This window comes from Megalops cyprinoides, chromosome 5 (assembly GCF_013368585.1).
Source record: "Megalops cyprinoides isolate fMegCyp1 chromosome 5, fMegCyp1.pri, whole genome shotgun sequence".
NCBI lineage: Eukaryota > Metazoa > Chordata > Actinopteri > Elopiformes > Megalopidae > Megalops > Megalops cyprinoides.
This window is the reverse complement of record NC_050587.1, coordinates 25,600,001-25,626,098: the sequence shown is the minus strand read 5'-3', so window position 1 is coordinate 25,626,098 and position 26,098 is coordinate 25,600,001. Positions and strand designations below refer to the sequence as shown.

The 26,098-nt window shown below is 43.8% G+C and overlaps 4 protein-coding genes across 4 annotated transcripts in view; 2 read left to right on the top strand and 2 right to left on the bottom strand.

The window, feature by feature from the left end:
* The first annotated feature begins 173 nt into the window (after positions 1-173).
* LOC118778005 (5'-AMP-activated protein kinase subunit beta-1-like) lies at positions 174-4,198 on the top strand. Its single transcript, XM_036529304.1, has 8 exons — positions 174-271; positions 1,214-1,393; positions 1,616-1,785; positions 2,142-2,235; positions 2,340-2,454; positions 3,143-3,276; positions 3,716-3,784; positions 3,873-4,198. The coding sequence occupies exons 2-8, from the start codon at positions 1,244-1,246 to the stop codon at positions 3,948-3,950; spliced, it is 810 nt and encodes a 269-aa protein (XP_036385197.1). The 5' UTR covers positions 174-271; positions 1,214-1,243; the 3' UTR covers positions 3,951-4,198.
* A 3,800-nt stretch (positions 4,199-7,998) lies between these two features.
* Positions 7,999-9,813, top strand: LOC118778376 (phospholipase A2-like). Its single transcript, XM_036529891.1, has 4 exons — positions 7,999-8,047; positions 8,511-8,661; positions 9,103-9,236; positions 9,423-9,813. Exons 1-4 carry the CDS (start codon positions 7,999-8,001, stop codon positions 9,539-9,541), a joined length of 453 nt encoding a protein of 150 aa, XP_036385784.1. The 3' UTR covers positions 9,542-9,813.
* Positions 9,814-11,479: 1,666 nt separating this feature from the next.
* Positions 11,480-20,967, bottom strand: LOC118777579 (ras-related protein Rab-35). Its single transcript, XM_036528669.1, has 6 exons — positions 20,661-20,967; positions 17,397-17,447; positions 17,058-17,181; positions 14,630-14,754; positions 13,896-14,020; positions 11,480-13,305 (listed from the first exon to the last, which is right to left on the bottom strand). The coding sequence occupies exons 1-6, from the start codon at positions 20,710-20,712 to the stop codon at positions 13,177-13,179; spliced, it is 606 nt and encodes a 201-aa protein (XP_036384562.1). The 5' UTR covers positions 20,713-20,967; the 3' UTR covers positions 11,480-13,176.
* A 2,435-nt stretch (positions 20,968-23,402) lies between these two features.
* Positions 23,403-26,098, bottom strand: part of LOC118777792 (paxillin-like) — a 36,417-nt gene continuing 33,721 nt past the window's right edge. The window contains exon 11 of the mRNA XM_036528953.1: positions 23,403-26,098. This exon is cut by the window's right edge and continues 1,261 nt beyond it. The gene's annotated coding sequence lies outside the window, so the exon portion shown is untranslated.

The following is a 26,098-nucleotide window of genomic DNA, read 5'->3' as shown; positions in this document are numbered from 1 at the left end:
AAAAACATGACCAAACCTTAAAATGAAAATACTATGAATTTGTTCTAAAAGATAAAAATTCAACGGTTACCTTCCACGAAGAAAAATTACGTAGTTGATAACGAAGTGTCAACTCTCGTACTGTAGTGTACAATCACTGGCCTGTATCCGGAAGAGCCCGGAAAGGGGTGGGTCTTTACGCAATGACGATGAAGGTTATTTTTAATCGTACCCTGGAAAAAATATGGTGAAATAAAATCAACTTTGGAACAGGAGACGTAAACATTCCAAGGTAGGTTTTAGCAGGAATACACCAGTACCGAACGCCTACCATTTAATGCGTGGACTGAATATGATAATTGTGTAATTTTGCGTTTGACATAAAGCCAGCCAGATGGTAACAGGATTTGCTGATCAGCGAGAGGGTTTTGCAGGATGCAGGCAGGCATCAGTGATGGAGAGAACAGAACATCAGTGTGATGAGGAACTGAAATAACAATGTCGGAAATTATTTTACCCTGCTCTGGCTGTTTAATTACCAATATGCTGGTACTTTTCCCCTTCAAGCTACGTACTTCGGCTTTATCGCACAATGCAGCCGAATATGTGCAAGTTACGCGTTAGTTTTAATGGTTAGCCATAGCCTGATAGTTAGTAAGCTATATCCGATGTCCAACCTACAGTACATTACGCTTACTAGCCATTAAACGACACTAATATTTTCTTTAAGTGGATCATTGGTAGCGAGCTGGCGATTGCATTGTTAGAAAGTAAGAGTATGTTAACTAATCGTCCCTCCCTCATGCACATACACACGCACATGCATTTGCCTAAATAAGTGCCATGCCACGCTTTTTCACAGATTGCATAGATAGAACGGAATGTATAACTGAATGTGTGTATCAGTTTTGACTTACCAGCATCTTACTCAAATTTGATTCCATATAGCCCAGCTCTCTTAACGAATTGAATATCCACATTCACGTTTACATTCACATTCTCGGTGGACATCATTTGAAGGAATTACACTGATGCTTACATAACAGCCAGTAAATCGCGTAGAGTGATCATAATATATAATCTATTAGATAATTGTGTGTTCTGTGCCCTCGTGCAGTCATACAGAAAGATACCATATAAACGATTTGCAGAGGAGGAAAAATCTCAAACCGTCGTGCGGAGGGAAAAGTTGTGTCTGCGTAACAATTCTGAACAAAACGATGCTTGTTTGCAGTGACAAGACAGAGTTGACAGACGCGGGGCCATGGGGAACACCAACAGCGAGAGGGGTGGTATGGGCCAGGGTGAGAAGGCTCATCGAAGAGACAGCCGTGGGGCCAAGGAAGGGGACCGGCCCAAAATCCTGATGGACAGCCCAGAGGACGCGGACATTTTTCACGGAGAGGACATGAAGGTGAGCTGCAGAACGAGCATGACGGGAAAACCCTCCTGCTTTTACCTTGGTACTCACTGACAGTGGCAAAGAGTAGCAAATTAAAGGAATCTCACAATGATTCATTACTGTTTAGTTCTGTCACTGCAAAAAAAATTGACATCTCAGCTGACATTCCTGGTTTAAATAGACACTTATTTATACAGCCTATCTTCACCCATGTGTCACTGTTGCTTGGTGTAGCCCCCTCTGGAGAAAGAGGAGTTTCTGGCCTGGCATGAGGACCTCGAAGCCAGTGACAAGGGGCTAACCATAGACAGGCCCACTGTTTTTCGCTGGACCGGCGCTGGGAAAGATGTCTTTGTGTCTGGCTCCTTCAACAACTGGGCCAGTAAGATTCCTTTGATCCGGAGGTGAGTGGAAAGATCCAAACATCTGATGCCTGGCATATTCCTCAGCCACCAGGGGGCAGTCTGACGTCCACTGTTTTGCTGCATTACTGACATCTTTAAAGGAAAATGAGGAAATAAAATCCTAGTGGCACAAAATCAGCAGTTCATGGTGTTAAAATGGCATTTCAGTTTCATCATCTTGCTCAGCCACCAGCCTGACACAAAATGTACCAAATGAGTTACCTGTTATAAACATACTATTTGTAAGACAAAGTATTTTTTCAGCAAGTTTCGTATCTGAAGTGTTTTTCTGTGTGTTAACATGTTTGTGTGTGTGTGTGTGCATTTGTGCACGCATGTGTGTTTGTATGTTTCAGTCAGAACACCTTTGTGGCTATAGTGGACCTGCCTGAGGGGGAACACCAGTACAAGTTCTACGTGGATGGGCAGTGGACCCACGATCCCGCTGAGGTGAGCAGGCTGGTACTGGTAACAGACCTATATACGGTTTTGTTGCTGATAGCTGCCCATAGCTTGTCATTTGAACTTGCATTTGAATTGTGCACTGTCTCCAGCCTGTGGTGACCAGCCAGCTTGGCACAGTCAACAATGTGATCCAGGTGAAGAAGACAGACTTCGAGGTGTTCGACGCCCTCATGGTCGACTCACAGAAATGCTCCGACATGTCAGGTACTGCAGGTCACCCCCCCCCCCCCCCCCCTTCTCCATCTGTCTTTTGCCCTCCTTCTTTCCCTCCCTACCCCTCGATTCTTCCATTAAATGAGGGATGAGATGAGGGAACAGTGGCTGATGTGGCTTGTCACAGTGAACACTACAGATTAATCAGTTACTTTCCACCGGTTGGTTTAACGAGGGTTTGACTGCAGTTTCAGTCCCCTTCCCACAGAGCTTGGCTTGATCGTTAACTCCTCAGATCTTGGACTCCCTGGAGATTTTATGACAGGTGCACTGAGTTTTGGTTCAGGTGCTGAACTCTGAACCTGGTTGTTATGGGTTTGAATCCCAGAATGGATGAGGTTGTTGTTCCTTTGAGTTCCAGTAAAAATTCAGGAGGCTGTTCAGGTTTGATCCCCTGGCTTGAAAAATGTCAGGATTTAGTCCACCTAAGCCACAGTGAAATTAGTGAACTATTTCACTGAACTGAGTTTAACCATTTACAGTTAATAATGAACAATTAACCGTGTGTCAGTTTGATGAACCTGAGGCCTGTCCTTGGTTCTGGACAAAGTTTAGACTAAAGAAGACTATAACCCCCTAGACTGCAGTAGGTAAGGGTGATCCTGAAATGGGGATCTTAATTATTTTTTATTAATTTCACAATTTCATGTTTGTGTGTGTTTGTGTTTGTGTTTTTCAGACTTGTCAAGTTCCCCCCCAGGGCCATACCACCAGGATGCCTACGTCCCCAAACAGGACGAGCGGTTGAAGTCCCCCCCAATCCTGCCCCCCCACCTCTTGCAGGTCATCCTCAACAAGGACACCGGCATCTCTGTGAGTGCAACTCCGCCCTACTTTAGGGGCTCCTGCATTTCAGTCCCAGATAGGTTGCTGTTTTCATGAAACCTGAGCAGGGCAGCTTTCTTATGTCCCAGACACCTGCATCTGCTAGCCATTATTATTATTACATTACACTATTGACATTTTCATAGTTTCAGTGGCTGGAAGAGAGTGAAGTGAGTGACGCCCTGAACAGGGCAGCAGTCCGTTACAGAGCCATTACCCACATTCAGTTTCTTTCCTTGCTGAGTGAAAAACAGAGGAGCAGTGGGTACCACTAATAAAGTCTGGCAAGAACCCCGACCAGGCCTCTGGTTAGCAAGGATATTGTTAGTAGTGTGATAGTAGTAATGCTCCAAAACAGGCTGTTTACACACCGTGAAAATGATTTCCTCGACTGATAAAAGTGTGTTTTATTTTCTACATGGCATAGTGTGACCCCGCCCTGCTTCCAGAACCCAACCACGTCATGCTCAATCACCTGTATGCACTGTCCATTAAGGTAAGACGTGCCAGTCATCGGAATGGGGAAACCAGGGGAGAATGTGTGGTTGGGTGCACCAGACCCTTATTGCCTGTGTTTTTCTCAGGATGGGGTAATGGTTCTGAGCGCCACTCATCGCTACAAGAAGAAGTATGTGACAACGCTCCTGTACAAGCCCATATGACCTGCGGCCCCAGCCTGTATCTCTGCACTCGCCGCTTTCTTTTATGTACTTTTAGTTTTGCCTCGCGTTTCATCTTTTGGAATCAGACTCCAGTCTTCCATTATTCTTCCGCAGCACTGTAAAATGGTTCCATCAATCCGTCCCTTCCAGTCTCCATCTGTCCTGTCATTGGACAGGGCATCCTGAATCACAGCCACGGGGACATATACTCTGTGTGTGTGTGTGTGTGTGTGTGTGTGTGTGTGTGTGTGTGTGTGTGTGTGTGTGTGTGTGTGCACGTGTGTGTGTGTGTTGAATGTGGTGGGCACGGCTGCATTTGAGTGGGTGTGCCTGTGTAGGGTGTGTGAGCAGTGTGTGTCCGCCATTAATGTTCTCCGTCTCAGTGCCATTGGCCTAGAACGTTGGGAAGCCTCTGGTTTTTGACTCGTCCTAGGAGGTTAACAGAAGAGACACTCACTCAAACATTCCCATCGTATTTACAGACTGTTTTGTTTTGTTTGTTTAATAGTTTTATATAGAAATTCTTGCTGTCAGATTTGTCTCTGCTCCCAGGCTCCTCCCTCCCCCAGCCTAGCTGGAAAAGGAAAGTGCTGTTTGTGAGAAGAGTAAGGGACCAACACCTGGGCTGCACAGGCCTATAAACACGTGTAGAACGGAACATGTCCATTATGTCAGAATGCATGCTTCTTTTTTATAATACCATTTCAAGAAATAAAAGACTCACTGAAAATGGAATAAGTGCATATGAGCTGCATAACCACCATAAAGTTACAATTTATTTTTAAATGTAGTACAGTCATACAGAGTACCTATAATCAAAATAGTGTATGCACTCAGGAGAAACATGACTCTTAACGTCTTCTGTTGCAGTGAAATATGTAGCTGGATGGCCAGTGCCAACTGGTATTTTTTGCTTCTTTTCTGTAATCAGCAGCAGACACCAAGATTGCTGACACACTGGAACAAACTTTGCCAACACTTCAACATGCCCAAAAAAGGTAGACACAACCACCCCTGGTGTTACATAATATTACAGACAGTTTCAGATGAGCTGTCCTTTCGAGACAAAATGAAAAATTCAGCTATACAAAACTTCAGGCATCTTGAATGCACCCCTGGTAGGTGAAACTGACAAGTTTATAGGTGCATTGTGGGAGTTGTAGAAAACGTGTGAGGGAGAGGGCATGGGAGCAGGACAGTGAATGGGAGCATGCCATTGATGTTTGATTTATGGTGTTCCTATACCTGTGTCAGGTTCCTAACCCAATAAAGACCATGATTTCTACTCTCCCTTTATGGGTACTGTGTTTTTGCCTCTCAGACTGCCTCATAGCTTCTCTGAAACAGCTCTAAAATTAAACTAGCCAGGTGTGGTCATTGCTTTGATGGGGGACCACAACTTAGGTTGTTGCTGAAAACGGTCATGATGGTCTTGACCACACTTGACCAAGAGAGTGTGTGTATTTATTTTTGTTCTTTATACATTTTTATATTATTATTTACATTTAAACAATAGATCGTGACTAAATATTGTACCTGTGCCCTATAGACTTATGAAATTGTTTACTGTAGCATATATTGGGACATCCCAACAACCATTTACAACTACCAAATTTACTGGAGCAATTAGTTGTAATAAAAATGTTTGCACTACCTTCAGTATCAGAACTGATAAGATGGTCTTTCACATTTAATATATTTGCTCCAGACAATTTAATAATCATTCATACCATGCGTGTGTCAATGTTTTAACTGAACTGCAGAGTTTGATTCTTACTGGAAAAACTACACAGGTTGATCTTGCCTTTTCTCTTCACTGCCCCCTAGTGATGAAATGAGATTCCTCCACCAGCAGAACCCTAGAATTGCTCATTCTTCTGCTGATGACTTCAGGTAACCTATTCAGATTAAATGTTGGTTCCTATAGGCATAATATGTCCTATGCCATATATCCTGACACCTCAACATCTCTTTCCCAGAGTGAAATCTGATGTGGTGTTGCAGATCAGTGTTAGGTATTATGTGTGTGATAGTGTGCTGCAAAGTCAGCCTACACCATAGGTTGATCCTACAGTCCTTCCTTTGGTTCTTTCTAAACTATAAGATAAGGCCAGTTTTTTTGTCCAGGATCATTTTGAGTACATTTAGGCAAGAGTATACAGTACACCTATATTTGTATGCTCGTTAAGCACTGTCTATCAGCTTGACATTAAACCACTGATGTGTTACTTGCCGTTCTGCACTGATGCCCTTATTTTTGCAGCTCCTATGACACTTAATACTAAATGCACTATATATACACCTTGCCGTAGTGGCTTTGTAAGTTTTAAGAATACGCCTCTGCAAAAAATAAATGAATGAATAAAAATAAGCCAAACTGTTCAGGGATCTCTCTCACAGAACAGAAAGTCCTTGCTGTACTTTCCAGAACAGAAGGGAGATCCGATCTGTGTATGATTCAGCGGAAAAAAAACTGTTTGCTCTTATGCAGCAAAAAGTATGATTTTCTTTGCTCATACTTTGGGTAATACGAACAGTGAGGCCTTGGGGAGATAGAGACATTTGTCTCTGTTTACTCTCCATTTCCAGTCACAGGTGACCTTGTCTTCCATCCTGGCTCCCCACTTTTATTCCCAGGTGCTGTCGCACTTGTCTGTGCTTGTACGCTTGTGTTGTACAAAGAGCATGTGCGCTGGCTGTGACTTTGCCTTTTTCCATCTTGGAAACCTAGCAGCAAGTCATTGTTCTACATTACATTACATCATTGTCATTTATCAGACGCTCTTATCCAGAGAGACTTACATAGCAGACCCGTGCTCCCCCCAGTCTCCTTACTCTCTTCCAGTTTTTCCACATCCTGATTGTTGTAATTCCATTCTTGGTGGTCCATCTAAACAGTGAGGCAACCTACAGCTTTCTCAAAGCTCGGCTGCTTGCCTCATCTCTAGGGTCTTGTATAAGATTAATATCTTCCTCATTTCACACCAACTGCACTTGATGCCAGTCTCCTTCAGAACTGACTTTAAGAGTTCTCTTCATTCAGGCCCTAGCCACATCCTTCCTTTCTGTTGTTTCATTCTACTGTATGCTCCAATTTGAACCTAACATAACAAGGACTCTGGCATCTTAGCAATCCATAGGCCCTGTGTGAAGACTGCTGCAAACGAATCTTTCAATTGCAAGGTCTCACTCCTGGGGAGTTCTCGCCCAAGTCTCAAGATATATTAAAATCATGGCTCAAGATCATCCTTCTTGGGTGGGCATTTCACTCCCTGCTCGTAAGGGGCATTGAGGTACTATGGATAAATCACCATGTAAATCAATGGGGGCTGCAGTGTGGCATAGTGGTAAGGAGCAGTGCTCGTAACTGAAAGGTTGCTGGTTCAAATCCCTGCTGGAGCACTACTGTTGTACCCTTAGACAAGATACCTAACCCACAATTGCCTCAGTAAATGCCCAGCTGGATAAATAGATAAAATTATAACCTATGTTAGTCTCTCTGGACAAGAGTGTCTTTTAAATGACAATGATGTAATGTTATGTAATACAGTGGTAGATAATTTGTCAGTCATACCCTGATATTGTGATAGTGTGACAGATATTTTGTCATCCAGATTTACAACTCTCATGATAAAAAGCTGTGGGCCTGACAGTACTGTATTTTATATTTGATACCAATGTAAGTGTGTGACCATTTAATTGCAGGTTTTAGAAAGTCTCGAACTCACTCTCACACAGATGTCCTGAGGTTGAAAAGCGGCTCGAATGTGGAACAGTGCGCAGACAGATGACGGTCAGGGAGTACAAAGAGGCAGAGAGGTCAAGGCACACAGCTGATAGCGAGTGGCAGGCGAGAAAGTGAGGTGTGGGAGTTTCTGTGTGCGCATGCATGTGTGTCTGTATGTGCACTGTGCGTGTCTGTGTACTTGCGTGTTTTCGGACTCTGCCTATCTCGGCAGCTCCTAGCTCTCAAGGTTAAAGAGTGGTATAAATGGAGTCCGTTCAGGACCGTCCAGCCCAGTACATCGTTCTCTTTCCTCGCGGCACCATGACCACCGTTCACAGAGTGTTTCTCCTGGCCGTCGGGCTTTGCACCGGTAAGATCCAAGTTGAATGCCAGGGCTTGATTCTGAATGCACTCTACTACAATTGATTAATGTACCAAACAATCTACTGTTAATGAAAGCGCTGATTGTGTTCAAGGCTTCAAATTAAAGTGGATTTCATTTGTTGCAATTTAATCAGCATTTTGATAAGCAATTGAGAAAATATGTCAATGCAAATAAGATAATTAAAAAATAACTATACATACATAAAATAAATTATCGTATATCTAAGGTGCTCTTGTAGGACACTACTACTGATTATTTATATGGAATGTGGTTTTGGCTGTGATACTTCTTTTGTGAAATAAAACTGAACCAACTGTATTCCTTTCACGGTGGCACTTGTGCATAGCAGAACATTGCCTGTAGCACTGTTATACCAGTCTCCTTCTTTTGTGCTATGAACTGTGCCGCTGTGTGTAAATCTGTCTGACTGACTGTTACTGTGACACAGTTCTGGCCAGCCCGAACTACAGGGCTCTGTGGCAGTTCAGGAACATGATCATCTGCACCATGCCTGACAGCTGGCCTGCCCTGGACTACGCCGACTACGGCTGCTACTGCGGGAAGGGGGGGTCTGGAACACCTGTGGACGACCTGGACAGGTGAGGCATCAAGGGTCAGGAAGGGAGGGGCAAAGGAAGGGTTCCTATGTTAATCTGAGAGAGAGGAGGGTTGCTTTCTTTTTAGCAGCTGTAAATTCTTACAGTTTACACATTAGCTAATCTATCAGTACCTTTCACTATATATGCAGAGTATATATACATGTATATATTCTACAATATAACATACAAATGAAAACATCACAAAAGTGGCAGTGAAAATTACAGATAAATTACTAATACAGATTTATTTAGTATGTTTTTGGGCATGAACAGGAAAGCTGCAAGATTTATACCAGATGTATTAGGTGTAAGATTTAAATCTTAATATGGACTTTGTTGTAATGGAATGTGGTCATTGAATGCGGAATGTGTGTGCGTGCGTGTTTGTATGAATGATTACATGTATATGTATACATGAATGCATCTGTATGTGGTTTGCAGGTGTTGTCAGGTTCATGACAGGTGCTATGAAGCATCCATGCAGATGGACGAGTGCTGGCCCATCCTGGATAACCCCTACACTGAAATGTACTCCTACAAGTGCGATAAAGCCACCAAGACTATCACCTGCACCGGTGAGTTCCCCCACCCCTCACAGACCCTGCAGATAGTCACTCGGGCAGAAAGGCCAGGTTAGATACAATGCTGGGGAAGGGGTTAGGGATGCCAACTCTCTGTCCTTGGAGAAGGTGGAGGGACAACGGGATGAAAAAGTGTGACCCACAAGTCAAGATTTTCTCTTCCCTTTCTCCCTCTCTCAGACAACAACGACAAGTGTGAGAAGTTCATCTGTGAGTGTGACAGGCAAGCCGCTATGTGTTTTGCTGAAGCCGGCTACAACGAGGAGAACGAGCACTTGCCAAGCCACTTCTGCAAGTAAAGGCCACATGAGGGCGCCCCAGCATGGACACCCAACAACCAGAACAGCTGAAAACTCCCCACAGGCAGAATTACATTTGAATCTGAACAAGGACTCTCATGGAATCTTATCCAATCTGGCTGCCCTGCTATTGGATAACGTGTTCAACCATTTGCTTTTATTGATTTCGTTCCATTCTGGTCTGTCACAATGCACACCTGTACCTGGCTGCCAGACCCTGAGGTGCATGCATCAGGTGTCTTCCAAGAACCTTGCATGTGAAAACCCATTGAACCGTGCCCTCTGGAATCAGTGATGAAGACAATAAAATGACAAGTCTCATAAAATGTGTGTTGCAGTGTCCCTGCCTCTGTGGGGTAGCTACTCTTGACCAGGGCTAAACAGGTGGTCCTTGAAGGGCAGAATCCAAGTTTTTACACTTAACACAATCTAAGAACTGAAAGAAGGGACTCTGTTTAGATGGAGAGAGAGAGAGAGAGAGAGAGAGAGAGATAGAGAGAGACCATGTCTGCTTCAAAACATTTGCCACAGGAACATACATACTGTGTGCTTTCACATAAGAGTGACAATGGTGACAAATATAACACCCTTCTTATCTCTCTCAGCATCTTTGAGTGTCTCAGAGTAGGAAATCAGTCCAAAGTGCTTGAAAATTCTAAGCCTGGTGTAGATTTGGCCCTCCTCTCCAAGAGTAAAAGTGCTGATACTTTTGAATACATTTTACAAATGGATACAATATTAGTCTGACAAGGAGGGTACAGACGGACGGGGGTGGTAGTGGGATTAAAAAGGTGTGTATTTTATTTCTCTCTCTGTCTCTGAGAAGAACGTTAGCACTTAACGCTAAAATTGACGTAGTTAATACATACAGGCAGTGAATGGATAGTAAGCCACATGTTCTCAGGAGCTCATGGTCATCATGTTATATAATATAAAAGCAAGCAAACAAAAAGGTAAATAAAAATTAGCTGAATAAAACAGCTAAATTTCAACAGTCTAGTAATAAATACACAAGTACAGGTATATATGTGACACAGACATTTGGATAAATAACATTAATCTTTTATGTTCTACTAATGACAGATGTATAATGATCCTCCTAATAATGGTCCTCCTTTCAACCCATCTAACATAAAATGTGGTCTAAGAGTGCCACCTTGTGGCTACAGGGCATCACTGCACTGGTCCTCTGGAAAGTTACTGGCATTTTGCAGGCTTCCCTCAGGGATTCAAAGACGCCCTGAAGTACAATCCTAATAGACAGCTGTTCTCTCCATCTTCATGTTGTTGCTTTGGGCGGTGTGACATCACTACAGGATTGCTGGGCTTCTCTCTCTGCAGAATGAACGTTCTGTTTTAAAACTGGTCTGAATCCCTGCCCTATTCCTCTTCACTTGTGACCTGAGTGAGTTTTACCATTACAACCTGGAGCTAATTCAAAGCACTCTCAACCTGCATACCATCATTCACAGCCAAAGCGCCCACCCTTCTACCTCCCCTGCATGTCTCTCACCCAGCTGTCCCTCGCTCTGAGGATGAAATGCTCATATGAAGTTCTCCACTCCCGGAAATCCACTCCATTTCTGATGTGAGTGTAGTGCGGAATGCAGGACACAAGGACAAGGCAAGCCTCCTCCGCAACCCAAAATAAAGGGACTTCACTGTGTGTCTGTGTCAAATGTTAATTATTTTAAAATATTTATTATCATTGGATTAGATTTGTGAGTGGGGAAAATAAAAACACATCTTGGCTCTCCAGTGCACAGCAAACCACAGCTGAAAAAGGTTCGACCTATACACATACACATATACACACATGTATACATATACATGTTTATGTGAAAATACATATGTATGTGCATATATTAAATATACACATTGTACAAAGATATTTATATATACATACACACATACGTATATAAATACAATGATCTTGGCTTTTTCTTCTTTCTGTCTGGTTAGCATGATGTCAAGGCTTCCCAAGCTTCACACCTGGAGCGAACCAACCAATAATTTTCTCTCAAACCACCCCTGCTCTTTCACCCAAATGGTCTCTCCTGAAACATCCAACCAAAGTCTGACAGGAACTGGCAGGGCAGCTTCTCAACCATGATCTTGGGGCACACTGGTTTTATTTTAACTGCTTTCAACTGGTCAGGTTTGACTGAGCTGTAAACTGAGCTAGATTTGACATCTCGGCCACTGATCTGCTGTAATCCAGTATGAATGAAACATGCCACTGGACATGTGTTTGTGCTAGGAAGAATTCAATACATACTCAACATATTTTTGTTGATATCTCCATTAAATAAATAGGAGGCTGCCTAAACAACGCTTAATTATCAATTCTTCAATTGTTTTTGGCCCTAAAACAAAACCATTTTCTGAGTAATTGTAGTGGCACAAATAAAACAAGCTGAAAAAACACCCTGTATCTGTAAGCACATCCTTCCAGCTACAGGTTCTTTCACACAGGAATAACAGCAGATTCCTATCAAGTGATATGATACCCACAGCGGATGATACTGGTTGGCATGGCAGCAGGGCAGCCGCTTCTGCAGACTATGGAGGAACTGGTGTGAGGAAGTGGGATTTCATTTCAAGGAAAATTTCATTTCATGGCCACCATAAACCCAAACATGTACACACGCAGGAAAAACCACCCCTTGGCTCTAGAGACTAAGCCCACATTTAGCTGTTTGTTCCCACAAGCTGACAGTTACTGTGAGGAGTGGCTGGCTACACGCAACACTCGAGCCTTGTTCAACGATACACACAACGCGTTCAAATACACTAAGGGCTCTAAACTCTGTAGTCGCCATCTGTTGCGTGTAAGTCAACATCCGATCAAGTTTATTTATTTATTTTTTTTGACTAAAAAAGACAGAGTCACATGACTGAGATTCCAGGAAAGATTTAATACGGGGAGCAGGTCTCATGTGACAACTCGAACGTTAAAACTGTGAAACTAAGACTTAACTCAGAACTAATGACCTTCGCTCCCGCTCAGTAAAATTACACAACATGACGGCTGTAACTGGAGAAACAGTAATTCATTATTATGGCTGTGCATTATGAACTAGGTGGCTGGCTTACGTCAGAAAGCAGGAGGAACAGGAGTGATCTCACAGCGATGTCAAGAGTTTCTCTGTTTGCCGCTGGGTTGGAATGATGAGGCCACTCAGGCAAAGCAGGCTGAGAACAGTCCCCCGCGGCCAGAACCATCCAACAGAACCCTGAGCGGGAGCGGGTGTCTGGAACATGGGCCGAAGAACACACAGTCCAGAACCCGCAGCGTCCCACATCCCAGAACACAGCGGGGGTCCGGCAGCACCGGTCCAGTATATCAGTGGATTCCAAACTAAGAACTCAGCACGACCCTCTGAAACATGTCGTCAGGGTTATCTTACCCTCACATAGCATTATAGAGTGGTGTAGTTGTTAGTAGAAAAAAAATGAATAAAACTCAATTAAAAAAAAAAAGTTTTTGAGGCGACATCTGTTTTTGTCCCTGTGTGACTGGCAGAACAGGTGAGTGTGGATTCCATGATGGCTGCTGGGTTGAAGTAATCCTGATTGGCAGCTAATTAATATTCAAAAGGTCCTTTTTTTCGCAGTCCTTTTCTTTGTCCGCGTTAGCAGCACTTTTTCTTCCGTTTGCTGTTCTTGGTGAGCTTGACCACGTCGTTCTGCTGCTGCTGCTGCTGCTTGGCCAGAACCTCTTTCCGGGCCTTCAGAACCAGCTCAGTGATGCAGTTAAACATCTGCAGGGCAGGTCCACACAGACACACACACACACACACACACCGTTTTACTGCTGTGCTCTTCAAATGGACACAAAATTCTCAAGCATTCAGCTGCAGTAGTAGTAACATAACAACATAATGACAAAATGGTTACGTTCAGCTGCTCCATTTTACTCCCCGCTTCAGCACCGCTGATCTCAGATCAGTGCTAAATAGCACGCATACTAAGCACTTGCATTACAAGGCTCTGTGAACCGTGATTTCGTTCACCGGGGCATCAGTGTAGTAGACAGGTGTACTGAACTCATAGGAGGACGGAACGGCATGCTTTAAGCGTAACTCTCTCAGATAAAAAGGTATGAGCTTTAAAAATTCCATCATCAGAAATCACCTCAGTGAAGGCGTATCTGCTATTCAGATAATATAATAATAACACAGTTGTCATATAAATTCTAAATACCCTCAGATTTATATATACATGCATGTGACCACTCACATCTTTCCTAGACCACTCCCTCTAACTGTAAGTGGCCCTTCCCGCCTATACTCCCTCCCACCTACTCTACGCCTCCCCTGCAAGGTTCACCCATTGGGTTGACGCAACTTACGTCCTCCACGTTGAGGTTCTCCTTGGCGCTGGTCTCGAAAAGCCTGATCCCCATCTGCTCTGCAAACTTCTGCGCATCATTCGTCTCCACCACCTTAGAGCTCGGATCATCGTTCTTATTCCCCACTGAGAGGACAGGGCGGGACGGAGGAGAGCACAGCCGATCAGGACACAGGAGAACACAGCGGAGCAGACCACATCAGAATGGGAGAGACCAGACCAGAAAAGAGCAGAGAGGATCAGAACATGGCAAGTCAGAACACAACGGAACACAGCAGAGCCAATCGGAATAAGCCAAATCAGACCGAAACGCAACAGAGCAGAAAGGATCAGAAAAGAGCAGAAAGGGCAGCGGACCACAGATGAGAACGGAACAGAGAGGACCAGAACAGAACAGATCAGATAAGGATGGAAGACAGCTATGGCTTTTATGTTTCCAACCAAATGGGAAGAGCGTCATGACTTCACAAACTCAAGAGGCAATATCCACAAACATTAACACAGGACATACAGAGCATGACAACATGCAATGCACAAAACATAGACATACACAGTGTTCAATTCCAAAATGTAAAAAGCATGTAATATTCACAGCTAAGCATGCAGAACAAATCATTTGGGGGGGGGGGGGGGGGGGTGTCTAAAAAGTTACATCACGTAGTATTGACCCATCATGAAGATTAACAGAAACCTTTATGAGGAACAGAACCACAGTACATGAGCTGGAAAACTTACCTAATATTCGACACACATCATCACAGTTCTGGTTGATTTCGTGCAGCCACCGTTTAACATTAACAAAGGACTCTGCGCTTGTGACATCGTACACCACAATCACACCATGAGTTCCCCGGTAGTACCTGGGGAAGGGGACACAAACAGACATCCTCAAAAAAAATTCCCGCAAGCGTCCGAGAACAGCTTATGCACCCCCGATTCTAAGCCCTGCAATTTAACGTGTACCTTGATACCAGCACCGCCATAACACTAGCCATGACAGAAACGGGGCCATTTTAACATGTATTTTCCACTAGTGGGAGCACTAAGCACAATGTAGCAACGCCAACTCCGCGCACCACACCCCTCTTACAAACATGCACACACTCTCTTGCCTTGGCCTGAGGTTTGCCCTGTGTAACAATGGGCTCCAACTCTCTGCTATTGTTTTAATGACAGCTGACCAATCAGAGACAGCAGGATGTCACACCACTTCCTGTCCCTTTGAAGGACGACTTCTGCAGGCATGGTTTTACCTGGGGTGTAACTCTGCTGCACAGCCAGCAGTTAAAGGCAGCTGGGGAGGCTCTGAAAGGGAATGCATCTGACACTGTGGTTTAGTTCTTCATGTCCCATAAATGCACAGTCTAAGTTTACCCTGCAACTCCTCCTCAACCCACTTCTTAATGCTTTACAATATTGAACTGCTATTGTTTGGTAACAGGAATGGCTGAGTGTTCTGTAATGCATGTATAATATATTTATATAAATCTCTACACAAACCTATAGGGATCACAAGATAAATTGCGCAAATGGCACTACTTTGTAAAACAGAACAAAAAGTTTTAAAGCTCCATTTTAACATTGTCTTCTTTAAGGAACAAAATATGAAACTTTATACATTACTTACAGCAGACTCAACAAAAGGAAGTGTCAGGTTTAAGCTATGATAAACACCTGACATACAGCCACTAGAGCAGTTGCAGTGTTCTGTATAAGACTGCTACACCCACATCAGAGGTGTGAATGTTCACCAAGTTCACAGTTAGGTACATGTGTCAGTTTTTAGGTCACGGGTTCGTAAGTACGTGCATTTTTTATTTCCATAGACTATGTCAACTGAAAAAGGTCACATTCTGGGTAAAATTTTCATTGTGCAAACTGCTTTACATGGAACATCAACACTACTTACAAAATCTCTGAACTAACCTGAAACTGAAATGTAACTAAGAAATGCATTCAAGCATACCAGCTACAGAGAGTGACATACTTTTTTTTCAAATTGCATTCAAAATTGCAGCTTCCCAATATTATTTTCTGCAATTTTACAACTTTGGATGGAAGACCTAGAAGGTGTTATTCGGGTCTATGATACCACATCTAACGGCCTGTTAAACCTCTCCTTTAGCCCCTAAAAGCAACAGAGAACATTTAAAATTCAGTTCTTGGTGTTATGGATTTTTTCCCTGGGTGGACAAAATACAATACATTACAGACATTACTAACTTTGAAACTCAACTTAAAACAATGTTTCATAAAAAACTGAGCCATCCACTTCACCGTGAACTGGCCACATCAGTTTGATACATCCATGATGTAACCAACAATATTGAAATGACATCTTTTCAGTGATCCCGCATTTTGAATGAAACAGCGTTGTTGAGACGCACAGAGAAATGGGTTTCTGTTTAGTGTAACAGCAGGCAGCTAAGAACGCATCCAGACGGAGAGCAGGATGAATGAGAGAATGCTGAGAATCTGCAGTTCCTCACACTGTTGAGTCATAAACCGCCAGTCTAAAATGTGGCAGAACATGACCTGCAGCGGCTGTGGCCGCACAACGCACCATGAGCTGCACCGCTCCTTCAGAACTGTAGATCTAGAACTTGCGTGGAACACTGGGAATTCCACTCCATTCAGAGCAAAGAACATTATATACGATCTGTGCACCAAATTACTATACGGTTCAAACGCATTACCCACACGCACACAGACATGGAATGAAAGCAGGAGGTTTGTGGCTGGTGTAGGACGAAACACTGAGAGGAGCCGAGAAGGATCATGGAAGTGAGAGCAGCCTCCTGATGTCAGTTTCCTCATTATGTCCCCACTCAGATTTCAGCTGCATTCTATTGCTTCAGTCACCATACAATCACACACAGCTTGGAGTACGCTCAGTTCACTAAGGCCAGACGGGCAATGACAAAAGGGCTGGGCAAGAGAGTGATTCCAGGGTTGATTTAAGTCCAAAGTCTCACCAAAGAAACCATGTAACAGAGGCTAGGTACAAACAGAGCCTCGAAATTATGCCTCCTAAATGAACTAAATTAGGAGTGCCTTAGCTGGAAACAAGAGCGGGCTGGGATGCAACGCACCATGCCTGCATAGGAATAGATGGCGAACTGTAGGTGCATATGAGCGTGCCTCTGTACATGTTGTTACTTACGTTGACGTGATGGTGCGGAAGCGTTCCTGTCCCGCAGTGTCCCAGATCTGCAGCTTCACCTTCTCGCCGTTGATCTCCACCGTGCGGATCTTAAAGTCCACCCCGATCGTGGTGATGTAGCTACCTACACACACACACACACACACACACACACACACACACACACACACACAATCATCTATTACACGAACGGTGCAGTATTACTGTACTCCTATTTCTTGTGTGTGTGAGGAAGTGTAAGTGTGAACCTGTGAGGAAAACGTGTGAGAGCGTGTATGTGAGACAGTGCGTACACAAGTGTGTGGGAGAGGTTGAGAGGTCGCATGACGCGACTCCTACCTGAAAATGTATTGTCTGCAAAGCGCAGGAGCAGGCTGCTTTTCCCCACCCCTGCAGAGGAGAGAGGAGACAGAGGTCAGAACAGCAAACCGCAAACACGATGGACAGAATAGTTAGCAGGATCATTACCTACATCCCCAGTTGCAACAAACATTTGAACTCTGAGTCTCGTGAAATTCTGTGAAAAACCTGCGCCAGTTAGCAGCTTTGTTTTCATCGCTTTGTCCCAATGGCAACGAGGTTTACATTTCTTACTGCCCTCTAGGGGAGACTAAGTAGAACAGGACTATGTTCAGAGCACAACTTCTTTTTTTTCTCCCTGCGGGTATGTAGTTCAAGAGAATATCCTTTGCTGTGAAAAAGGGTTTGAGTTATGAGCTTAATATAATGATTTACTGTAATTCTCTAAGTAGCATATTATCAGTTTTTATGGGGAGGCCCATGTGTGACTGAAATAAGTAGGTCAAAAATGTTTTCTTTTATTCATTTCTGTGAAACCAATCATTACATTGCATTGGAAGGAAAATACAATGGCCTAACAGTACAAGTAAATAATGGAGTGATTAAACCCAAATATTTCTTAAATACTCATATTTACACCCATATGGATCCTTGTTCAACGTGCTCCTTGCCCTCCAGAACTAATATAAGTTGCACCATTCCCATACGTAACATGCACACGCGCGGGCGCGCGCGCGCACACACACACACACACACACACACACACACACACACACACACACACACACACACACACCGCACTCATTAAAAATGTACAGATCACTTTACGAATCTAGTCACCGTGGAGTAATTACAAGCTGTGTGTAATGTGACCATGTTACTCTGCGGTCGATTGGGCTCTAGTTAAAAGCCGGCGTGAAAGTGGATCCACACGTCTGGGTCTGCCTCGAAGCTCAGCCGCCAGGCTCAGACTCACCTAAGCTTCTCTCTCACCTGCCCACAACACCAAAAGGCCACTTTAACTTGGTTTAAAGAACAAGGTTTCAGGCTTAATGTTGCACTTCATTTAAGCCGATGTACTTGTACCCACTGCAGGAAAACTTCCTCCCAACAGTGCATTCTTCTACTCTGAAAAATCTCTTTGGGCTCATGTAACAACAATGGACCCCTCCTCTACCTATGAAATTGCTTGGGGTGACTCTTGATGCCCTGGTATGGACATCGTATTCATAAATCACAGCTACCATAAAGGAGTTACGGCAGGTGAACTTTGGCCTGGGAGCTGTGTTGCTCTACAGTAAAGATGAAAAGGACCCAAGAGTGCTGATGGATTGATCTTATGCAATCTCCTAACCTCACCTGGGCAGGGAGGTCATATCCTTCTTGAAGCAAATGGGAGGACAGTCTCTATGTCATGTGTCAGGTTCACAGTACACAGGGGAAAGGTGATTACTTTGTCACAGGGGACTCTCAACGGTCTCCACACCACACCTGTGTTATTTTCAACCACTTCTAAAAAACGTGCTTGAAGCAGAGTATCTGAAATTTTTTTGATGCAGGTTGTTCTCCTTTGTAAGTCACTCTGGAAGGCAGGAAGGTATTTGATAGCACAATTACAAAAATACTGCCATGCATGAGAATACGTTTTCATTACATGTATGTATTATGAAAACATGTTGCATGCGCATCTAATTACAGAAACCAACCCATAAAATGCACATAAACTAATAACAGTATGATGTGCGTCGTGTGTGCTGGGACTTAGAATAACGATTAAAGGAAACCTTGTGTCTTTCCCTGATCAACTCCTGGAGGATTACGGTTGAGTTCGCCAGTGAACTCTTAATCAAATCTGAATAGCGCAGCTACTTGTTCGGTGATTATTACATTCAAGCAGATACTATCGTCGGGACTTCAAATACGATTTTTCATCACTCCAGAACGCTTAAAAACAGAAGACGTCATGCTCCAAACAGACACGCGTAATGTTGAAGGTACTCCTGATAGACACTAAAAGTTGACAACTTCAACAAAGCGTTTCTTAGGCCAATCTTTTCAAGTGTTATTACCGTTGTGTTAAGTCGAGTTAAGTGTGGTATGCGGCGATTTGTCACGAGGTCCATCCTGGGCACAGGCTATGTAAATCATAGTTGTAGCGTCATCAATAATGTGGCACAACCTCATAAATAAACCAGTAAAATCTACGACATAAGGTCCAGGTAAGGTTAGTGTGTTCTACACCACCAACACTCTGACACATTGACAGCATACAATTGCCTTTCACTTCGGAAAAATAAAAAGCTAGTTCGAGATGCTTCAACAAACCCCTGCAAGAAAATAACGTTAGTCGCTACAGTCGTGAAAACCTCTCGGTCGACTGTAAACACAACCACTTGTTTTCCTCAGAATGGTCCGAACAGTCATTTTGTTTCAGTTCAGTCACAGGATATACAGATTCCCCGTTAGCTAGAAGCGAAGTATGAGCGTCTACATTTTATCGCTTTCTAGCCCCATAAGTGGGGAAATAATTTCACAATCTAGCCAAACAAGTGCTAATATTAAAGACCAGTGTTGGCTTGTTTTAATGTAAATCCTCCAAACATCTAGCTCACTAGCCCACACAGACACTCACATGGAAGGATGTAAGCTTGTTAGCTAACTTAGTTATAGAAGGTTTGCTAGCTAGCTGAATAGGTAACGCAGCTCTGACTTCGGAGAGCCAACTACCCACTGACAGTCGCTAATGCTAGCTAGTGAACGTTATACAAAACACCCAGTGTTGTTGATGCAGTAGCCGCTAGCTAGCGAGAGTGCTCGAGATTCCAAATAGCTAGCCAGCCAACAAAACTTGTTAGCTTGGTAAGCTGCCTAAGCAGCGACTGAATAATTAAAAGAGCAAAGCTAGCTACCGGGCATGGGGCGCTGCGTGGTACGGAGTCACATCAAATGACCTCTTTAGTGACATAGCTGAACATCCTTTGCAGCACAACACTATTAAACTTTAAGATCACTTAGTCTGAAAGAACGTAGCTAGCGAGCTATATCCGGCCTGGTTTGCGATGACATGCCCAACCCTAAGGTAACGAGCTCACTAGCTAGATAGCTATCAGCCAGCCATACCCCACATTCTTAGTAATGAATAGCCTGGGTTCTCAGTAACTACCCTTTTCGTTATTACATGGTGATGTCTAGCTATATTCTTGCTAGACACAATTCATCCAGTCCAGTGAGTTAGCCCGATGGTACACAGGAAAAAAGCCCACAAGGCCCATTTCCTGTCACACATCCTCGGCATTTCCTTACCACTGTCGCCGATGATGAGCAGCTTAAAGAGGTAATCGTAGTCCCTGGCCATGCCGGTAGCTGGTGGGTCCTCCCCGCCTTTCTCGTCGTTGCGCTCCCTTCTTTTCTACTCACTGCCCCAACGCTCGGCCCGGACTATGACACCCCCCACCCGGTGTGAGAAAGCCGTCTTTCTCCCGGCGTCCGAGTGCTTTCCCCCGAAGCCAATGGCTTTTTCTCCGGGGTTTCGCAGTGTTGTCTCTCCGACCTCTCAGCTTTGTCAAGACTTCTAACACCAAGCCCAACACCGCCAGCGACCCGTAACGTTATCTCACCACGCAGGCGCAACGAACACTTACAACAGGAGAACCAGTCACCACAAGCGGCGCTGTATAGAAAACAAAATTTGCGTTACGCCAGAAAAATAGGTAAATAGTCATATATACTGTATTTATAGTATTTTGAAATCTATCTGTCATGAGAATATTGGGAATGGGAGCACCTTTCATGAACATAGTTTTGCGGTGGCAATGAGGATTCAGGATGCTGGACAATTTCCATGAGACACTGTAAGTTTTGCTGCGTGAGTTTGTATTTTATGCTGCAGGGGTCCAAATAGAGCTCAGTGGAATAGCGAGAGCCAATTCGCAGTCCAGCCTCACTGTCAACGCCGACACAGACGGGCGCAGAGCGAGAATACAAACTGCTTGATCTGTGCGTGCGCTAACCTGGAAGGAAAGAGGAGGTTAGTGGTGGTTGTTGGGGTATCTGGCGTGAAGTGGGAGCGGTAGGACAGCACCCAGACTGGGAAATTACCTCGTTAAAGCTAGACCCATACAAGATTATTCAGATGGCGCACGAATGTTCCTTTTCTATGTTCTGATCTGCATTATACACTCCTAATTACAGAGGGCTGTGTATGGGGCTTTGACAGCTCTGATCAGCATCATCATCTGAATATTCTAATAGCTGCTCTTTTTTGACACCGCTGTTAAACCGACTGTCAATTGTAAGAAGGGCAGTGTGGACAGGGAAAATTCAGAGTGGGGTTATTCCCTCACCCTCACTGAAGTAATTTAGTATAAGTATACTATATAAGCCTATATAAGTATAGGCTAGTCCTATCAGCGCAAGAAAGAGAAGAACAGGCGGAAAACAGAGCTATAAAAATAGTTGTAAGTTTTAATTTGTTCCAAATGGTTGCTCTCACACTAGTGGAGAGGAACCAATGGGTGGCACACACAGTTGCCATGGTCATGTTCCACGTCTATGGTAATGTTCCACTCTTGGCTGTAATCCAATAAGCTGGCAGTGTGAGTGAGCATGTAAAACAGTCAGCTGACAGTGTGGCTGGGTGTGTGCAACCTCAGCCACATGTTGTAAGTTGGAGCGGAGTTGCAGATTCTAGACTGTAAACCACCGTCACCGTTTCTTGCTAAATAGAGAGGTGTCTGTGTCCCACTTCAGCACAGAAGGATGTGGATATAGTCTCTCATTGAATCGCAGTGTGATGAGAAACAGCAGCAGGTAGTCTTTGCTCCCATGGGGCCTAACTAAGATGCTACAGGGCCCTGTTAACCTGTGGATGCACACACCTGACAGTCAGTCAAAAACTTGATGTCCAAACGTTGCCTGTAGTCACCGCGCTGTGTCCCACACGTCATCTGCAGTCACCGCCTGTTGATGCCTGTAGTTCCCAATTCCACATTAAGGATCAGTGTCAATCATCAGTATGAAAACCTGTATGCAGACCCTGACTGACTATAACATTAGAGCAACAGGACCAACCATTGCATGTGTGTATCCCTGCTTTCGTGCCACCAGGAACTGTTCACCTAATTAGACGTCACACCTGGGCTAAGAATGCATGCTAAATGTGCTGCAGCATTTGGTTCATAAATGACAGGGTTCACATTAGCATGGTGTGATTGAGGAGACACAAGACATGAGGTATTTTTGTGCCACACCACACCCACTTTACACCCCCACACTCTGAGTAACAGGGGACCAGGCTACAGCCATTTTGTGCTGCCAAGTTCATGACCGATGTGCACACAGTGTACAGGGAGAGAGAATGCTACTCGCGTATCCAGTGGGAGAAGTTTTTACACAAACACACAGACAGCCTGTTACAGACCCAGGGCAGAGGACTGAAACTCTGGTGAGGCCACATCCTGCATGTCAGTGCCAGACTGTGAGGGGCGGATGTCAGGCTGAGGCCAATCACCGTGGAAACGGAACCACACGTCTGAGCAACATACACCCCCTGTCATTTTTACAGTGCTGTATTTCTCAAAGATCAGCAGCGTTGTCTGTGTTTCTGCATTTATATGTTTGCACTGTATGGAGATCATTTATCCAGCTCTCCTTTATTTGTCTCGGACACACTCCATGGGTAATGCCAATTCCAGGGGTCTGGAAGGTCGACTGTTCTCTGCCACCTCTTCAAAGCCTTAACCTCCCACACACTCCAAGCACTGATCCCAGGTCAGTTGACCCTACCCTGACCCTATTCCCAAGATCTTAGGCTACAAACTGACATTTATCTTAGGTCAGCACCTAGAGATACAGTGTATTGACATGATCGTAGGCAATGGTTTTAGCAGTCAGAAGCGAGCTTCTTTTTTAAGTCAAAGAAAGTGGTCTTCATGATCAAACCATCTATCAGTGATGACAACCTATTAAGAAACAAAACACAGAGGGATAGCCAGAATTTATTTTATTAGCATAATGACATGAAATGAAATGCATCAGTAGTCAGGATTCAAAAAGTATTTTTAAATTTCCCTTTGTTTAAAGGAAGGTCAGTAAATTTGATATGATTTTAATGTAAACCTTGATTGAAAGAAAGCAGGCCAAAGTGACATCCATCCATTCCACAGAGAGCAGGGAGGGGAAGGAGTGGGGGTGTCAGCAGACCCTGGAAGGGGTCAAAAGTCTGAAACAAGGCACAGGACTGGAAATCCAAACAGTTACCCCTTTACATCCCCAATCAGTGTCACACTGACCTGGGGAGAGGGTCACATTGGTGGAGGGATGTGTGTGTGTGACTCTCAGTCACTTTTTGACAGGGGCAACTCCTACCTTCCCCATATATTTACCTGAAAACTCCTTCAGCTCTATCCTGACCACATCTCTTAACCCACCTTCTCCATTCCTAAAATCCTAAAATCTGACCTCTCCTCTAAGTCCACCCTGCCCACACTTTCAACCCCCTCCATACAATACCCACAGGTATGCCTTTCTTAGTTCATTGCCCATGTTCTGTGAGCTGAGTTCTGGAGTGACAATGGCTGAAAATGTGTTCTACTGTGTCTGTACAGAGAGCAACACACACAGCCCCTCCCAGTGTCTGTACGAAGAGCTACATTCACAGCTCCTCCCTGTGTCTGTATGGAGCGTTACACACTGTGCCCCTCCCTGTGTCTGTATGGAGAGCGACACACACAGTCCCTCCCTATGTCTGTATGAAGAGCTACATTCACAGCTCCACCCTGTGTCTGTATGGAGCGCTATACACTGTGCCCCTCCCTGGGTCTGTATGGAGCGCTACACCCTGTGCCCCTCCCTGCGTCTGGTACCCGGGTGTCCGAGCCAAACTGACCGCACTTACTGGATTCACCAAATAAAGGCTGAATCAGGTCAGGAGAAGTACTGGTTACACATCAAGTATTAAGAAAGAGTACAAGCCCAAAGACTGCTATTGTACCATTATGATAACATTACAACACTGAGTCAACGTAGCAGGAATACCCTAAGCACCGTATGTGTTAAATCTGTGACACGACTGTGAAAGTTGCTGCCCACCCTGAAGTGACACACCTACACATTCTTCCAGTGGATGCAGAAAAGGACCAATGAAAACCCAAGTCAACAGCCAGGGCCCTGCTTTCCTTTTATGACATCATAATGGCTAGACCAATCATTTTGCAGCAGGAAGAGGGTAACCCAGCTCAGTACACAGTGTGATACATTGCATTGAACATTTGGCACAAGCACTGAGTTTTTCTTTTTTAATTTAATGAAAATAAAATGAAACTGCTATTTACAGCACCAAATTTCCTTTATCTAATAGAAATCAGAGCAAATTGCCTCAAATGGAAGCAAAACATTTAAAATATCAGTTTCAATGATTCAGCTAAGCAACATACCATACAAAAATGGTAACTGTAAGAAATAAACAGTGAATAATGAAAATAGAGGACTGTGGCTCAATTATTGCCTTATTAAAATATATTACTTTACCTTTATTTCCTGCTGGAGCTTTTTTTTTCTATCACCCCCTCCCTCAATTCTTGGGGGTCATTCCCCAGCAGCCTGTGTGTGCATTTGTGTGCATGTTAGCGTGTAGAGTAGCATAAGTCCAATTTCCTTGTTCGTACTGATGTGAGTTTGACAGCTATAAGGATGTCATATCTGTATTACTGAGCTACATGAGATAAGGAGCAGTATTTGTAATACTTATAGTCTTGTTGCCTCTTAGTCTATTCTATTAAAAAAAAATCAATTAGAATAAAATTCTTGCCAGCAATATCTACCTTTTCAACATGTAAAACGATCTGCATGAATACAGCCCATGAATTTTAAGACAAGCAAACTAAAGTTAAAATATTTGCAAATGAACCCAACAGACATTAATACAGCAAACATTTGGCAAAATAACTCATAATACTAAGAAAAAAACGTTCTCAGCAAAAACAGCAGTTTTGAGAATGATCCAGTATTTAACCTGTTGCCTAGGAGATAAGACAGAGAAATGCTGTACAGTGATGTCACAGGCATTTCCATGGCAACAGGTTGTTCCAGAAGGTCATTATTTCAACCTTCTGTACCAACAATTGAGATTCCAATTCACATCAGTTCATCATCAATATAAACTCTCTAGAGTGGTTCTTTGTTAAAAATGTTAAAATACAAACTGTATTTGTATGCATACATGTATACACAATAGAATTCCAAGCATATTTAAGGTTTCCATAGTAAAATTCAAGACAAACAGACACACAAACTTAAGGAGACACGTTTTAAGGGTCTTGCAGCATAGTTAATATTTGACAGCAGGTTATTGCCGTTTGCCACTGACACCAAAAGAACACTACAAGAACTAAAAGCTATCACGAGGGGACATCTCCTACAACACAGTCCCCTCTCCCTCAACTGAAGAAAAAAATCTGAAGTACTTTGTCATTTTAATTTCCGCTCCCTTAGAAGACCCAAAATCCTTTCTTTGGCCCACTCCTCTCTGAAATACCAGCCTGTGAGTGACAGGGCAGGTGTGCGAGTGTGGATGCCAGTCTACTAGCCAACACGTGCCCAGTACACCTGCACACTACTCACACTATGCCTGTGGAGTAGTCTGGAGTGATGTGAACAGGAGTACAGCAGTGCTGTTCATTGGCTGAACACGACGTCTTACTCAGAGAGAATTCAGAGGACTTTGGAAAAACTAATAAAGAGTG

Coding starts and splice junctions, on each gene's coding strand:
- LOC118778376 (XM_036529891.1), top strand. CDS start 7,999: ATGACCACCGTTCACAGAGTGTTTCTCCTGGCCGTCGGGCTTTGCACC. Junction 8,048..8,510: donor GGCCGTCGGGCTTTGCACCG/GTAAGATCCAAG, acceptor ACTGTGACACAG/TTCTGGCCAGCCCGAACTAC. Junction 8,662..9,102: donor CCTGTGGACGACCTGGACAG/GTGAGGCATCAA, acceptor TGTGGTTTGCAG/GTGTTGTCAGGTTCATGACA.
- LOC118778005 (XM_036529304.1), top strand. CDS start 1,244: ATGGGGAACACCAACAGCGAGAGGGGTGGTATGGGCCAGGGTGAGAAG. Junction 2,236..2,339: donor GGACCCACGATCCCGCTGAG/GTGAGCAGGCTG, acceptor CACTGTCTCCAG/CCTGTGGTGACCAGCCAGCT. Junction 2,455..3,142: donor GAAATGCTCCGACATGTCAG/GTACTGCAGGTC, acceptor TGTGTTTTTCAG/ACTTGTCAAGTTCCCCCCCA.
- LOC118777579 (XM_036528669.1), bottom strand. CDS start 20,712: ATGGCCAGGGACTACGATTACCTCTTTAAGCTGCTCATCATCGGCGAC. Junction 17,182..17,396: donor TGCAGACAATACATTTTCAG/GTAGGAGTCGCG, acceptor GTGTGTGTGTAG/GTAGCTACATCACCACGATC. Junction 13,306..13,895: donor AGAACCTCAACGTGGAGGAC/GTAAGTTGCGTC, acceptor CCTGCCCTGCAG/ATGTTTAACTGCATCACTGA.